This window comes from Hylobates moloch, unplaced genomic scaffold (genome assembly GCF_009828535.3).
Source record: "Hylobates moloch isolate HMO894 unplaced genomic scaffold, HMol_V3 SCAFFOLD_20, whole genome shotgun sequence".
Classification (NCBI taxonomy): Eukaryota; Metazoa; Chordata; class Mammalia; order Primates; family Hylobatidae; genus Hylobates; species Hylobates moloch.
In genome coordinates, this window is record NW_026652295.1 from 31,666,410 (window position 1) to 31,680,598 (window position 14,189).

General features: G+C 53.7%; 1 protein-coding gene across 2 annotated transcripts in view; it reads right to left on the reverse strand.

The window, feature by feature from the left end:
• COL11A2 (collagen type XI alpha 2 chain) overlaps positions 1 to 13,858 on the reverse strand; it is a 30,239-nt gene extending 16,381 nt beyond the window's left edge. Inside the window, exons 1-17 of one of the 2 annotated variants that reach the window (XM_032141602.2) lie at positions 13,550 to 13,858; positions 10,715 to 10,864; positions 10,370 to 10,580; positions 9,433 to 9,595; positions 7,717 to 7,908; positions 6,803 to 6,880; positions 6,095 to 6,157; positions 5,252 to 5,431; positions 2,229 to 2,288; positions 2,082 to 2,123; positions 1,791 to 1,853; positions 1,383 to 1,457; positions 851 to 937; positions 563 to 619; positions 367 to 420; positions 209 to 262; positions 56 to 109 (exon numbers count right to left, since the gene is read on the reverse strand). In XM_032141602.2, the coding sequence (XP_031997493.1) occupies positions 56 to 109; positions 209 to 262; positions 367 to 420; positions 563 to 619; positions 851 to 937; positions 1,383 to 1,457; positions 1,791 to 1,853; positions 2,082 to 2,123; positions 2,229 to 2,288; positions 5,252 to 5,431; positions 6,095 to 6,157; positions 6,803 to 6,880; positions 7,717 to 7,908; positions 9,433 to 9,595; positions 10,370 to 10,580; positions 10,715 to 10,864; positions 13,550 to 13,631 (1,665 nt within the window). In that variant the 5' untranslated portion in view covers positions 13,632 to 13,858. The remainder of the gene's footprint in view (positions 1 to 55; positions 110 to 208; positions 263 to 366; positions 421 to 562; positions 620 to 850; positions 938 to 1,382; positions 1,458 to 1,790; positions 1,854 to 2,081; positions 2,124 to 2,228; positions 2,289 to 5,251; positions 5,432 to 6,094; positions 6,158 to 6,802; positions 6,881 to 7,716; positions 7,909 to 9,432; positions 9,596 to 10,369; positions 10,581 to 10,714; positions 10,865 to 13,549) is intronic. The other variant, XM_032141603.2, reaches the window with a different exon arrangement.
• Positions 13,859 to 14,189: the final 331 nt, after the last annotated feature.

The window sequence follows — 14,189 nt, forward strand, 5'->3', positions numbered from 1 at the left end:
AAGCCCAGCGTGGGCTGAAGGCTACAGGCTTCAGGGAGGGGCCCAAGCCTGTTACCTTCACTCCAGGTTCTCCAGGCATCCCTCGGGCTCCATCAGCACCTGCCCGGCCCTGGGAGAACAAGGGAAGTGTCAGAACAAGCAGGGGTGCAGTCCCCCACACTGCAGGCCCTGTCTCCCCACAACACCCATCCACTCCTGGGGCACTCACCCTTCGCCCAGCCTTGCCAGGAGGGCCTGTGAGGCCCTGAGGTCCTCTGGGACCCTGGTGAGAGGAGAGATGGGGTGGGGTTAGGAGGCATAGGGAGGGGAGTGAGGGAGACTGAGCTGGGGAACAGATATGGGGGTGCAGTGGAGGAAGGTGGTCACCTGAGGTCCTAAGTCTCCAGACTCTCCTTTCAGGCCAGGGCTCCCAGGTTGGCCCTGGGAGAGAGAAGAGAGGACAGCCATAATGAAGGATACACCCAACAGTGGCCTCAGAGTGTTCCCCAAAAGAAGCCCCTTTCCAGAACTATCCACACCCCACACACAAAGCATCCTCCACCCAAGCACCCTACTCACTCACCAAGGGTCCAGGGCGCCCTGTGTATCCCATGGGGCCAGGGGGTCCACGAAGTGCCAGCTAGGGGAGCAGGGGGACAGCAGAGCTGAGGGAGAGGCAGTGGGAACCCCCAGCCCCAGCACCCTCCAAATTCACCCTTCCTCTCCTGATCCTCATCCACTGCCCAGGATTCTCCCCAACCTCCCTGTTAACCCCAAACCAACCCAGGCCTCCCCTGCCGCACATTCACTCCAGCCAACTCTTCCAGTGCTCCCCAGAGCCTTCCCTTTCCAGGCAAGCAGCCCCACTCACCCTCGCCTGCTGCAGGATCGCCTGGGCCTGAGCCTCCTGGGCTGCCACCACAGGGCCCTTGTCACCCCCACCACTGCCAAACCGGAACTGAGGGCAAGGAGAGAAGGTCCAGGTTCCCTTCCAAGAAAGCCATGGGACCCTCACAGCCAGAGGCTTTCTCCAGCGTTTCTGCCCCTTGCCCCAGGTTCTGCCCATCCAGCATTTCCCATGGCTTCCAGATAATCACTTAGAGGATTCCAGAAACTCAACTCCTGCCCTCCTCCTCCACTGTCCAGCCTCTGCCTCCAGAAAGACTCTCTTTTGGTTCTAGAGCCCCTGAAATATAGGCTGTTCTGCCCAGTCCTAGAAGACTGGTGTTTGGTTCTAGGTCATCTAATGAGGCCCCATCTCCCCAACCCCAAAGATGAATCCCTTTGGAGTGATGATCTTTAGAGACTCCTCCATAGCTTTTCTGCCCATCTGGTTTTTGGTAACATGACACAATTCCTTGTCTCCCCCATCAGCATGTTCCAAAACCCAAGAGACAACTCACTGGGAGCATGAGAGATGTGCCAGGAGGACCAGGAGCCCCATCTGATCCAGGGAGACCTGCTCGGCCAGGGGGGCCCTGGAGTGGGAAGAGAATGCAAAAGATGGAGTGAAAGATAAGGGACATCAAGATCTTAGCATGATTTTGAAATATCCTCTTCAACAGAATAAGTGTAGACTCCTCTAGCTCTTTCCTGAGTCTCCCACCCCCATGGGGAAAATTGAGGGTGAGAAACCAGATCAGTACCCTCCCCAGCCAGAGTCTGCCCTACTTTCTGGTTGCTGGGAAGCACGACCATCCCCTCATTCATTAACAAGCCACCTAACAAGAAATTACTGGGCATGGCAGCCCCCCCTTGGATAGCACTAGCTCCCCTGAAGCTCCCCCCTCACATAGAGGACACCCCCTTACCCTCTCTCCAGGGTCTCCAACTGGGCCTGGGTTCCCCTGGATGCCAGGGGGACCAATCAATCCCTGAGGAACAAAAGAGTAGGGGTCAGGTGGGGGCATTCAGACAGGTGTGGACACTCAGCCTGTGGCTGAGGAGTGGTCTGTGCAGAAGAGATCTGGGAATCTGGGAAGCGTGGAGGGATGCTCCCGAGTTCTGAGGAGGAGGCCTGGGCATATGTGGGGAAGGCTCAGATGAGCACATAGAAGGGGTTTCTAAGAAAAGAATGGCCACCAGGCCACTGCTAGACTTACTGCAGGGCCTTCTGGGCCAGGGGGCCCCTCCACGAGCATACCCTGTGGAGTCAAAGGTTAAAAATCAGAGGCAACAGGACCAGCACACTCAACCCCACTTGCTTCTCTTATTTCCACTGCCTCAGCCCTGTGACCAGCATAACTTACAGGTTCCAACACCGCAGGCTCTCCTTTCTCTCCCTTCAGCCCTCGGGGTCCATGGGCAGCCTGAGGGAGACACACATGTAACCCCCAGTGGGGCCCATGAGCAGCAAGGACACTAGGCCTGTCCCCATCTCAACTCCAACCTTGATTCTTAGATCCTCTCGAGACCACTTCAGCCCTACCTCAAAGCCCTACAGCCCTCCCCTAAAACTCCCTCTCACAAACCTTTCAAGCCTGCCAAGGAGACCTCAGGGTTCCCTGCCCCCTCCCAGTTCCCACCCCAACCTCAGCAAACACAACCTCTCCATCTCCCTGAGAGCCTCTTTCAGGAAGATCCCCAGAACCTTCCAGTGTTTTTGTTTGTTTGTTTTTCTTTTTTTCTGAGATGAAGTCTTGCTCTGTCACCCAGGCTGAAATACAGTGGCGCAATCTCGGCTCACTACAACCTCTGCCTTCCGGGTTCAAGCGATTCTCCTGCCTCAGCCTCCGAAGTAGCTGGGATTACACTGGGATTACAGATGTGCACCACCATGCCCGGCTAATTTTTGTATTTTTATTAGAGATGGGGTTTCACCATGTTGGCCAGGCTGGTCTCAAACTCCTGACCTCAGGAGATCCACCTGCCTTGGCCTCCCAAAGTGCTGGAATTACAGGCGTGAGCCACCACACCTGGCCCTTTTCAGGGATTTTAAACCACCCACCTTCCCAAACCCTCCTCTAGAGGACCCTATCCCATCTCCCAAATTCCCTCCCTAGAACCTTAAGAAACCTTCCACAGATTTACCCCAATACATCATAAAAGAATCTCTCTAAGATTGTGGGTAGATTTTTATTTGGGGTAAGAGGAGGGCATGGACCCCCGTGAGAACCTGACAAAAGCTAGACTGGGGGAGGTGGTTTACGTCCATAATCCCAGCACTTTGGGAGGCGGAGGCAGGCAGATCACCTGAGGTCAGGAGTTTGAGACCAGCCTGACCAACATGGTGAAACCCCGTCTCTAATAAAAATACAAAATTAGCCAGGCGTGGTGGCACATGCCTGTAATCCCAGCTACTTGGGAGGCTGAGGCAGGAGAATCGCTTGAACCTAGGAGGTGGAGGTTGAAGTGAACCAAGATCGTGCCATTGTACTCCAGCCTAGGCAACAAGAGCAAAACTCCACCTCAAAGAAAAAAAAGAATCTGATGAAAGCTGTGAGTCTTTCTCCAGAAATGAAAAAGTATATGCTATTATGCACAGGATTTTATTTAGGATTTCAAAGGGTTCACAAGTTTAAATATGCCCCAAAGGTTAAGCATCCATACTCTAAGTAAATTTGGAGGCCAGGCACGGTGGCGCATGCCTGTAATCCCAGCACTTTGCGGGGCCGAAACAGGCAGATAATTTGAGTTCAGTAGTTTGAGACCAGCCTGGCCAACACGTGAAACCCCGTCTCTACTGAAAATACAAAAACTAGCCAGGCACAGTGGCACATGCCTGTAACCCCAGCTACTCGGGAGGCTGAGGCAGGAGGATCGCTTGAACCCGGGAGGCAGAGGTTGCAGTGAGCCAAGATCCTGCCACTGCACTCCAACCTGGGTGACAGAGTGAGACCCTGCCTCAAAAAAAAAAAAAATTGGAGAGCAGTCCCCACTGAATGCATTGCCCTTCCTCTGGCCCTCAAGTACATTCCAAGCCCATCAGTTCCCTCCCTTGCACACCTCCACTCAGATACCTGTTCCCAACTCTAGGGCTAGAAACAAAATAAGAACATGGAGAATGGGAGACATTCACCACCACCCCAACTCCCCCCAACAAAGATCTTCAGAATGTCCTTCTCCACCTTCATTCTGACCAAACAGCAATGATCAGTTTCAAAACTCTCTGAAATCCCATATCGACCCCAAATACCCAGAGAGCAGCATAAAGGAAAGGCAGTAGAAGCTCAAGGGAGGCAAGAGAGGGGAGGTATGGGATGCCACAGCAGGGTAGAGGAGGCAGCCAGAAATGCAAGGCAGGCAGAAGATGGAGCAGAGTAGACAGGAAGCAGTCCCACTGACAGGGAATACTGGAAGATATGAGAACAACTAAGGGACACAGAACAAAATGACAAACACTTGGAAGCAAGAATGATGCCAGGGCCGAGGAAAATTAAACATGGCCAACATGGCTAGAAAACAAACTGGACAAACAGGAAGTGGCTGAACAGACAGGAAACAGCGAAGGAAAGAGGATCCAGGAGGTGAGCCTTCAACAACATGGCTACCGTGACCCAGAGAGAAAAGAAAGGCACAAAACAGGTAGAATGTGACTCCTGCAAAGGGAATCACGACAGTGAAGGGTAATTCTTCCAGAAAACACAAACATCAAGGCTAGGACACACAGGAAGTAGCCATGAGAAATATCAAGCCCCACAATGGAAACTTTATGATTTAAATGACCTGAGACATACAGGAAGCAGCTTATTGTCAAAGGAAATTGTCACAAGATAGTATGAAAAACTAGAGCCAGAACAGAAATAATTCCCTTGCAGTCCAACCTGACACAGTTACCAAGATGGATGCCACAGCTAGAGAAGGCAGGAAGGGACAGATAATAAGTGGCCTGTAGGTTAAAAAAAAGGTGACATAGGAAGTTAGATCGTTTGGTAGAAACATGAACAAAAAATTGTTTCACCAAAAAGAAATGATAGAGAAACACTGAAAATGGACACAAGGTAGTAGTTTATTGACCAAAAGCTTTATGAGATCCAGCTTCAGTTAGACAGGAAGTGATCAAGAAAGACAGGAAGTGGTTACATAATTTTTTTTTTTAATTCCCAATTGCCCTGAGCAGAAGTATCCACAAGAGTCACAAGGTAAGACATTTGGCAAGGGAAGGCAGGTAGTAATCTTTTCAAGCAACATATACATCATATGTGAACAGAAAATGACAAGTCACAGATGGGAAGTAGCTCACAGCCAACAGCCAAGGATCAAAACCAACAAGAAGCAATTCTTGTAGCTCCCACTGGTGGTCAAGAATGAAAGAGAAGCTCCTTTCACTTACGGCTCCTGAGTGGGCTGTCTCCGCAGAGAGGGCAGGGCCAAGCTCTGTCTCCTCACGATAATCATCCCCATAGCCATAGGTGTAATCGTAGGGCCCTTCAGGGGGGTCTGTGCCACCCTCCCCATATTCCTCTGCCTGGAACCTGTCAGCTGTGGGGGGGACCTGGAGATCTGTCTGCTCCTTCCCAGGGATGGGGAGGGAGAGGGGTAGATGGGGATGTTAGGGCTGAGAGGAGGCTTACCCTGGACCCCAGGGTGTGACAACTTCTAGCCCAAAGGATTCTGAGGTTAATCAGAACTGGAGTTTTTCTCCCAAGAAGAGCCATGGGAGTGGTTTTATATAAATGGAAGGGCCATCAAAGGCCAAAAATGGGGAGAGATGTCCAGAAAGTGGGTCCAGTGGGAAGAAGTGGTGGATAAAATGAAGGGTGGCCGGAGGGCTGGATGCAGAGTGGACAGTCCATGGACACAATGACAAAGGAGTCTAGGAATGACCAAAGAGATAGAGAAGACAAAAGGTGACAACATTGGACAGAAAGTGGCTCCTGGGAACAGAAATAGGACATAGAAAGTAAGACCATTAGACACCAACATGGAAACGAAGTCACTCAGGAATCAAAGTATCATGGAAGGAGGCCTGGATACTGAAGGGAACTGGCTGGACTTAAACAGTCAAGCAGGTCCATAGTTCTAGAGTGACCCAAAGACAGAGGCCATCGATGGAAATGAGGAAGAACCCTCCGGCCAGAGGAAGGGCTGGTCCATCAAGACGTCATGGGCTGAGGGGAGTGAGTCACAGGTGCCCATTGCCCCCCGCTGGGGTGAGGGTGGGGCATAGAGTTACCTCCTCGAGGGGTGGCAAGAGGCTCGACTCCAGGATTTCTTCCTCTTCACCTGGGGTGGGGTCCTGACCCCAAGGAGAGAAGGAGAAGAGTAGCACAGGGTGGGAAGGAAGGAGAAAGGTTAGCGGAAGGGAGGCAAAGCAGCACCTGTCCCCCGAGGGCAGGGTCTGTCTGTGCTGGGGGATGGGGGAAATCTCAGATCTTGCAGCCCCTTTGGAGGGGGATAGTTTGGGGAGAGTGAACCTCCAAGGTCATAGAGGTTTGGGGGCAGAGATCTGGATGCCCCAGCTCTACCTGCCGGTAACTGCTGCCTCTGGTCCTGGGGGTGGGCCAGGCAGTGGGGGAAGCTGCCCTCCGAGCTGGGCGTCGGGAAAGGGGAGGCTGGTCCCATGCTGGGCCAAAGCCTGCAGTTGGAGAGGGCCTCCGGCCTGGTGAGGGGGATGCCTGCCGGGCCGCTGACCTCTTGGCAGGTGGGGTAGGCTTTCGGGGAGGGGTCTGATGCCCCCTAGGGGAAGGGGGAGGCCTGTGGTGGGGGCTCCCAGGGCGCTGCAGCAGAGAGACAGGGAGGGGGCAGGGAATAAGTAAATCCCCATAATCTAAATACACTGTGCCTCTCCCCACAGCATGGGGAGGGGAGGAAGGTGTCCTAGGAGATGATTGCTGAGGGTGCTGGGAGAAAGGGAAGAAATGAAGGGGTCCCTTGAGTTTACCTGATAATCAGGGGTTGTCCCCGTAGTCATCACATCATAATAGGGGGGCTCGTAGTCATAGTAGAGAGACTCAGTGGGCTGGGATTGGGGGGTGGGCATAGAAGGAAGGGGATGGGTAATTGGAAGGTGTGGGGTGAAGGGCGGGAGAGGGAGATATAAAGGTGGTGTGGGAGTTGGGAAACAGGGGAGGTGTGGAGTTCGGAAACAGAGAGTTGAAGATGCAAGGAGAGGTTGAGGGTCAGGAGGGAGGTGGGGAGAGGTGGAACAGAGGAAAGGGGTTCCACATGTGGGGCAGAAGCAGACATGATTAAGAGATTGACCCTCTGATCTTTAGACCACTGACCCCAGAGCCTATCTGTATTCCAACTGTCCAGACCCCACCCAACCCAGGCTCCCTTCCCTTCCCTTCCCCCCACTACCTCCCCTTTTCCTGCCCCTCCAGGTAGGTGGGGGCCAAAGACTGGGCTCCCCACCCCCACACTTCTGCAGACCCACCCCTCCTTTGATATTCCCTCCATCCCCACTCCTTCCCATTCCTCCTCCTTGGTCTCACCATCCCGACTGCTTTCTCCTGGCTTCAGTCCCCTCTCCTACCTGCCTCCCCAGCTCTCACTCCTCCCCCACTGTCTCCCAATCTCTTAATTCAAGGAAGGAAGGGAAAACCCAGGGACACAGTTCCAGGAAGACTGGAAGAGGAGACGCAGAGCAGGGAACACAGCTCCCAGCCACGAATTCTTCATAACAACTCTTTTTATTTTTAGATGAAAATAAAAAGGCTGATGAATGAGGACTAGGAGGAGGGGGTGATGGGAATAGGGAGATGAGGGTGGGGAGGACAACTAAGGAGGAGAGATGCCTGGGTGTCTTTCCTCTCTGGGGTGTGCTGCACTTGGGGGTTCTCCCAGCTCCCTCACCTGGCTCTGGGGTTCCTGATTCTGTGGCCTATGAAGTCTTGACGGTTGCTGCTCTGGAGATCTCTGGGCTCTGTGAGGCTGTTGGTTTTGGGGTCTTTCCCTCTGGCTCCTCTCGCATTCCAGCTCCTTCTGTTCACACAATTCATAGGCTGCCTGGACCCCTGGGACAATGGCCAGCTCCTGGACATCACCCTGCAAAGACATGAGAGAGATGGAGCAGAGAGATTCAGAGAGAGACAGAGGGTATCACCCGGGAGAAAGAGTAGGAGGCCAATCCTAGGTAAAACCCTATGATGGGAGAAGGTCACTGTCAGTCCTCCATATGCATAGCCCTTTTCAGTTTTCAAGGGATCTCATAGGACCTTCATAACAACCAGGAAAGTTGGCAGAACAAGGATATTTCTTTCTACCCATTTTTCAGACACGTTCCATTCAGAAAAGCCCAAAAAGGCAATGACTGCCCCAAGGTCACCCAGAGTGGCAGAATCAGGACCAGATCCCAGGCCTTCCAGAATTCTTTGCCTCCCCTCTGCACTTTGTGGCAATGCATGAGCCTTTCCACAGTGGCTTCCAGAGACAGGGCTCAGCTTTAGATGCCTTGGCCTTCCAATGGCAGTGATGATGAGAATTCTCTGGACCTCTAGAAATGGAGTGGGGAGAATCCATTCCTGAGTTCCAATGGCATTTACTTTTGCCCACACATAGTGCTTAGTATACTCTCCATTGCACCGTAATTTAGGGATGTTGTCTCATTTCCAGAGCCCACCTGGGAGCTATTGGGGGTGATAGAGACTTTATATTCTTCTTTGTTTTCCTTGTCCAGCAGGTATTCAGAAAATGTTGACTGGCTTGGAGGGTGAATGGAGGGATGGATGAATGGATAGATGAGTGGATGGGTGGCCGGGGGCTTACATGCATTAATGAATGGGAGCATTAATAAATAGTGAATGAATATATGTATGTATGGGAGGGTGGACTGGTGGGCAGATGAACAGGGGTTACAGAGTAGATGGAAGCAAATGGGTGAATAGGTAGATGGGTGAACTTATGTGGGTGAATGAATGGTCAGATGGGAAGTAAGTGGGTAAGGAGATGGGTGCATGAGTATATTGAAGGAGGGAGTAGTTGAGTTGGTGGAAGTTATAATGGATAGATGGTGGCCGAATGGATGCATGCATCCTTGTGTGCATGGGTAGATGGGGAGGGTGGGTGGGTGAGTGAATAGCTGGATGAAGGAGTTGAAGAGGATAGATGGGTGGAAGCATAGATAGGTGGTTTGAAGGGGAGAGTGGTTAAGCAGGGGGAGGATGGACAGGTGGGTGGATATAAGCCTTCATGCATGAGTAGGTGGGTGTGTGATGCACAGATGAGTAAATAGATGGGGGAGTGGGTGGTGGATGTGTGCACAGGTTGGCTGAGGAGTGAGTGAATTGATGGGTGGGTGAGGAGAGAGAGGGGTTGAAAGGATGGATGGATGAGGGAACTGATGAAGACTGAAGGACAAAGTAAGTGGCTGTGGACAGTCCTGCCATATAGGTAGGCATCTAGTTCTCCTGAAGAGAACAGTAGCCCTGAAGATAGAAAATAGAAATGAAAATTCATAAGAAAAAAAAATGAAGGCCTAGGGAATAGGAAGATGACATGCTGGGGCCAGAAGGGGAGTGGGCACAAGATAGGGGACCAGAAGTCAATCCTGCCTCTGATTGCTCTGGTTACCTCAAAGACTTCTTCATCCAGAATACGGGCACCAAAGATGATCACTCCATGGGTGTCCAATACTGGACGAGCACTTCGGGGGAGAGGCCGGGTGACTCGCTTCTTGCAGTCAACAATGAGGGTGACAGACTGGCCCTTCACAGCCACAGCCACATGGTGCCACCTGGACATGGTAGGAGAGGTTCAAGTGAACTCTTGGCTGACTGAAGTGGGGGAGTCAACACGGCTGGAGAGCAGTGATAAGAGTTGAAGCCAATGGTGATAAGAGCAGTAATAACAATGGCTACCATTTATCAAGTGTTTACAATGCACCAGGCACCATGCCGTCACTTTCTTATTTGTGCCAATTCTATTTAATGTCCATTTTACAGATGTAGAAACTGAGGCTCAAAAACTTTTTTTTTTTTTTTTTTTTTTTTTGGAGACGGAGTCTCGCTCTTTCACCCAGGCTGGAGTGCAGTGGCGCGATCTCGGCTCACTGCAGGCTCCGCCCCCCGGGGTTCACGCCATTCTCCTGCCTCAGCCTCCCTTGTAGCTGGGACTACAGGCGCCTGCCACCTCGCCCGGCTAATTTTTTTGTATTTTTAGTAGAGACGGGGTTTCACTGTGTTAGCCAGGATGGTCTCGATCTCCTGACCTCGTGATCCGCCCGCCTCGGCCTCCCAAAGTGCTGGGATTACAGGCGTGAGCCACGGCGCCCGGCCAAGGCTCAAAAACTTTAAGTAACTTGCCCAAGGTACAGGCTAGTTCAACATGCAGAGAAGGCTGTACACTCTAAAGCCCAAACTCTGGACTAGAAGTGACTGAAGTTTGGGCAGTGGGTAGGTGTGGTGTGGCCCAAAGGTCTGAAGGGTTTCACAGTTTAGAGTGTAGGGGCTCGGGGGCACTTCCTCCTGAAAGTGTGGGCCAGGCAGACCAGAGGAGCAAACAAACTTACTTGCCATCTGCTAGGCTGAGGCCTCGGAAGACTGGCTGAGAGGGAGGTTGAGGCCGCCCAGTCTGGTCTTCATACAGGAAGCGGACAGGTCGGCCCAGCTCCAGGCCCAGCTGTCGGACACCCTGGGCACTGTAGAGAGTCAGGAGGGGAGCTTGGAGACCAGGGCGGGTCCGGACAACAGTCAGCAGAGAGAAATCTTTGGGAAATCCTCCTAGTATCCGAGAGACATACACACAGAGTGAGAGGCAAAGGGAGCTGCCACAACCCCTTTCCTCCTGGTGTCTGATCCTAGGCCCCATCCCATTACCTCCCCCAGGCCTCCCTACTCCACCATGTCACCCATACCTGGGAAAAGCTGGCGAGTGGGTGCACTGAGCTGGGCAGGTCGTGCCACTCGGTAGGCCACATCAGCTGGACAGATGCCTTTCGCTCTCCGGACACCATCAGGGAGGGAGGGGAACCTCAGGGCCCGGAGCACATCCACAGGGGGTGCACCTGGGGGAGTCCATGACTATCAGGAGAAGGGACATGCCCTCAGGAGGCCATAAATAGGGGACATTTGGGATCTAGAACTCAGCTTTCCAGGGCTCAAACTCCCTGCAAGGGAAAGGTCACCTCACCCTCACTTGCTTCTGAACAGTGCCTGAATGGATGGGAAACGCAAAGGTACCTGGAGGCAGGGCAGCATCCGCTGGCATTCAACCCCATGACACTCCTGCCCCTCTCTCTCCTAGCATCTGCCTGTCTTACGCTCTCCCTTTGTCTTTTAGCTTATGAATCTGTCTCTCTCTGTGCTCTCTGAATATCTCTCAACTCTTCATCTGTCTCCTGTCTCTCTCACTCTCTTACTCTCTCTGTCTCTTTATGTTGGTCTTTCTGTCTCTGTCTCTTCTGTCTTCCTCCATTTCTCTCACATTCTGTCCATCTTTTTCTCTCCCTTGCTCTCACTCTCTTTCCATATCTCTCACTCTCTGGGTCTCTGGCATCTGTCCCGTCTCCAGCACAAACAACATCTGGGCAATCGATCATCCTGGGCACAGGAGGTGCAGGGGGGCCAAGAGGAAGAGATCAGAGAGGCAGCTCTATGAGAGGGGCTTTAAGCAGCTACAGATCCCAGGTTTGGGGGATGGGGTGGGAACAACCCTGACCATGCTGAGGAAAAAGATACAAGAAAGCTCTCCCAGGAGTCTGTGCCTCCTGGTTTAGGAGATGAGTTGGGGAGGGGTGGAGGAATGGGGGGCGGGGGCTGAAGCTGCCACGCAGAGCCGGAACAGGTCCAGGGCCCCGAGCCACACATCTGTGGATCCCATCAGAGTGCTTGCCCAGAACCCAGGCAAGCTCCCCACACCTGGAACCTCAATCCTGTCTCACCACCCCCACCAACCCCATCACCTGGGACCCAAAGATTCAAGACCCAGCCCACCAGCCCTGTCTACCTAGAACTCAGCTTCCTAGGGCTCAAACTCCCTGGAAAACAAAAGATCACCTCGCCCTCACTTGCTCCCCTGTATACATACTCTTCACACCATCAGCTCCAGATTGGAAAAATCCCAAAGACAGTTCCAGCAAAACTTTCATAGAAGTGTGGGGCAGGGCAGAGGCCACAGCAATCAGGAGAGTGGAGCTGGGTGGGGTGGGTGAGGTGGGGCAGGCAGGCAGAGAAAAGGCCCTTTGAGTCCAGGAGCCGGGAAACCACGGCCTTCCCCCCCAACCCCCGCCTAAGCCTGGCCCCCGCGCGTGTGGCAGCTCCGCAAACACCAACACACAAGGGCCGCTTTGAGAGACGAAGGGTGAGTGAGACAGAGACACACAGACTCACAGAGACCCCAGGCCAAGGAGACCTCGGAGGCCCCCACCCTCCACCAAATCCCAAGGGAGTACAATTCGATCATATGGACGACCTACCCACATGTCCGCCCACCATCTTCCCACACCAGGCCACATACTTGCCCCACTGTCTCTAGCCTCACCTGCCTCACAGGCTCTCCACTAGTAGCCCCATCACCCTCCACCACTCTACCTCTGGCCCCCCAAATGTCTTATTCTCTAACCTTAGGAATTCTACAGTAACTCATTTCCCTAAAGTCCCATCTCTACCCACTCAGCCCCTGAAATAAGAAACAGTCATTTAGCCATTCCCCTGCCTCCACGCCAGAGGATCCCTCTTCCCCCTAAGAAAGACTCCTAGAGTCTACAGGCACCATACGCCTCAATTTCCTGGCCCTGGACCTCACTGTCCTCACATCTTGGAAGTTCTTCCTTCTGTAATCTAATCTAAATTTTTTATGCTGCCATTCTGACCATTTTCTCTCTAAAGCAGAGAAGAATTGAATAGTCAAGTTAAATACAAATCAGCCCTCAGTGTCTCCAGAAATGGTAGGCTTTTTCCAGCCTGCTGAGGGCTTGGTGCTCACAGCCCCCTCCTCCCTGACATCAAATCCCTTTTCCTAGAAGCCAGGAATTCTGGGTCCTGGGAAAAAGAAGGGAAAGATCAGGGTTGTGGACACCAGGGTCCCAGGGGAGCCTGGCTGCTCAGAGGGAGGAGGGGCTAGGCAGGAATGCAAAGAGTTGGCTCTGGCCTCAGACACCTGATCCTGGCCTGTCCAGCGGGCCGTCCTGTTGGCAGCCAGCCCCAGTGCTCCCCAGAGCCAGCTGCGTGGCAGCATCCAGGGCACAGGGAGGGGGAGGGGGACCCTGTCCAGGAGGCCAATGAGACAAGTAGTCAAGGCATCCTTTCTTTCTAGGCTTACTGGGCTCTGCTCTGAATCACAGGTGCTCACCCTTACCCCAGAGATACCGACAGAAAGGCTAGAAGACACACATGCCTCACCCATCAACATTGGCATCTACCATCCCCACAACCAGCAATGACTGGACCGGGCTGGCCCTGGCCATCTTCAGTTCTTCCCAAGGACAAGCATCCATCCCCATTGAGGGTCTCTAAAGTGGTCCTCCACCTTTCAGCCTTATCTGCCCTCCCCCAGTCACTTCAAGGACAAAGAGATCCCTACCCTGATGCCAAGGAACACAGGTGTCCTGCCCTCCAGCCTGGACCCTCGAAGCCCCAAATCTCCTTGTTAGACTCAGAAGCTGCTGCCCCAGGCATCAGCTGTCCCCTTCCCAGAGACACTCAGAGCTCCAGCCTGACTCCGAGGACCCAGGCATCAGGACTCCTCTTACCTGCCCAGCCTGGGGCCGCGCTCAGCCCCAGCACCAGAGGTAGGAGGAGGAGGAGGTGATGGCAGCGGCTGCACCGCTCCATGGCTGAGAAGCCGGAACGCCGGGTCCCAGGGACCCAGGTCGGCCTGAGACGCTGGATGCCCTGAGGCTCACAGAAGACAGGGAGCAGACTATGAGCCTCAGACGCCGGGGTCCCAGGGAGGTCAGAGGCTGCGGTTAGCGACAGCTGTCAGCGGCCCAGCTCCATGCAGCAAGGCGCCGTCGGGGCTCCCGGCACTGCTCCCTCCTCGGTGGCTGCCGCTTCTGTGTGTCCCCGGCCACCCTGGCGCCCAAAGCCCCCACCTCGCTCCCGCCCCCGGCCCGGCCCCCGCCTCCAGCCGCCCGCCCACAACCACCGAAGGGAAACCCCACCCTCAGTCTCCACCTGGGGAGGGAGGCGGGAACCCTCCCTCTATCGCTCGCTCTCTCCTGCTCCTTGTAGGTCTCAACGGCCTGTACCCTAAGATTCTCTTTTCGGGAACCCCAATATCTTCCCTAGCCTCTTCCTTTTCTAGGACCCAAACGTCCAGTCACACACACCCCCTCCCATTCCCTTCCTCTTGGGGGCCCAGAGCCCCCTTTCAGCAGAGGCCTGGGCGGG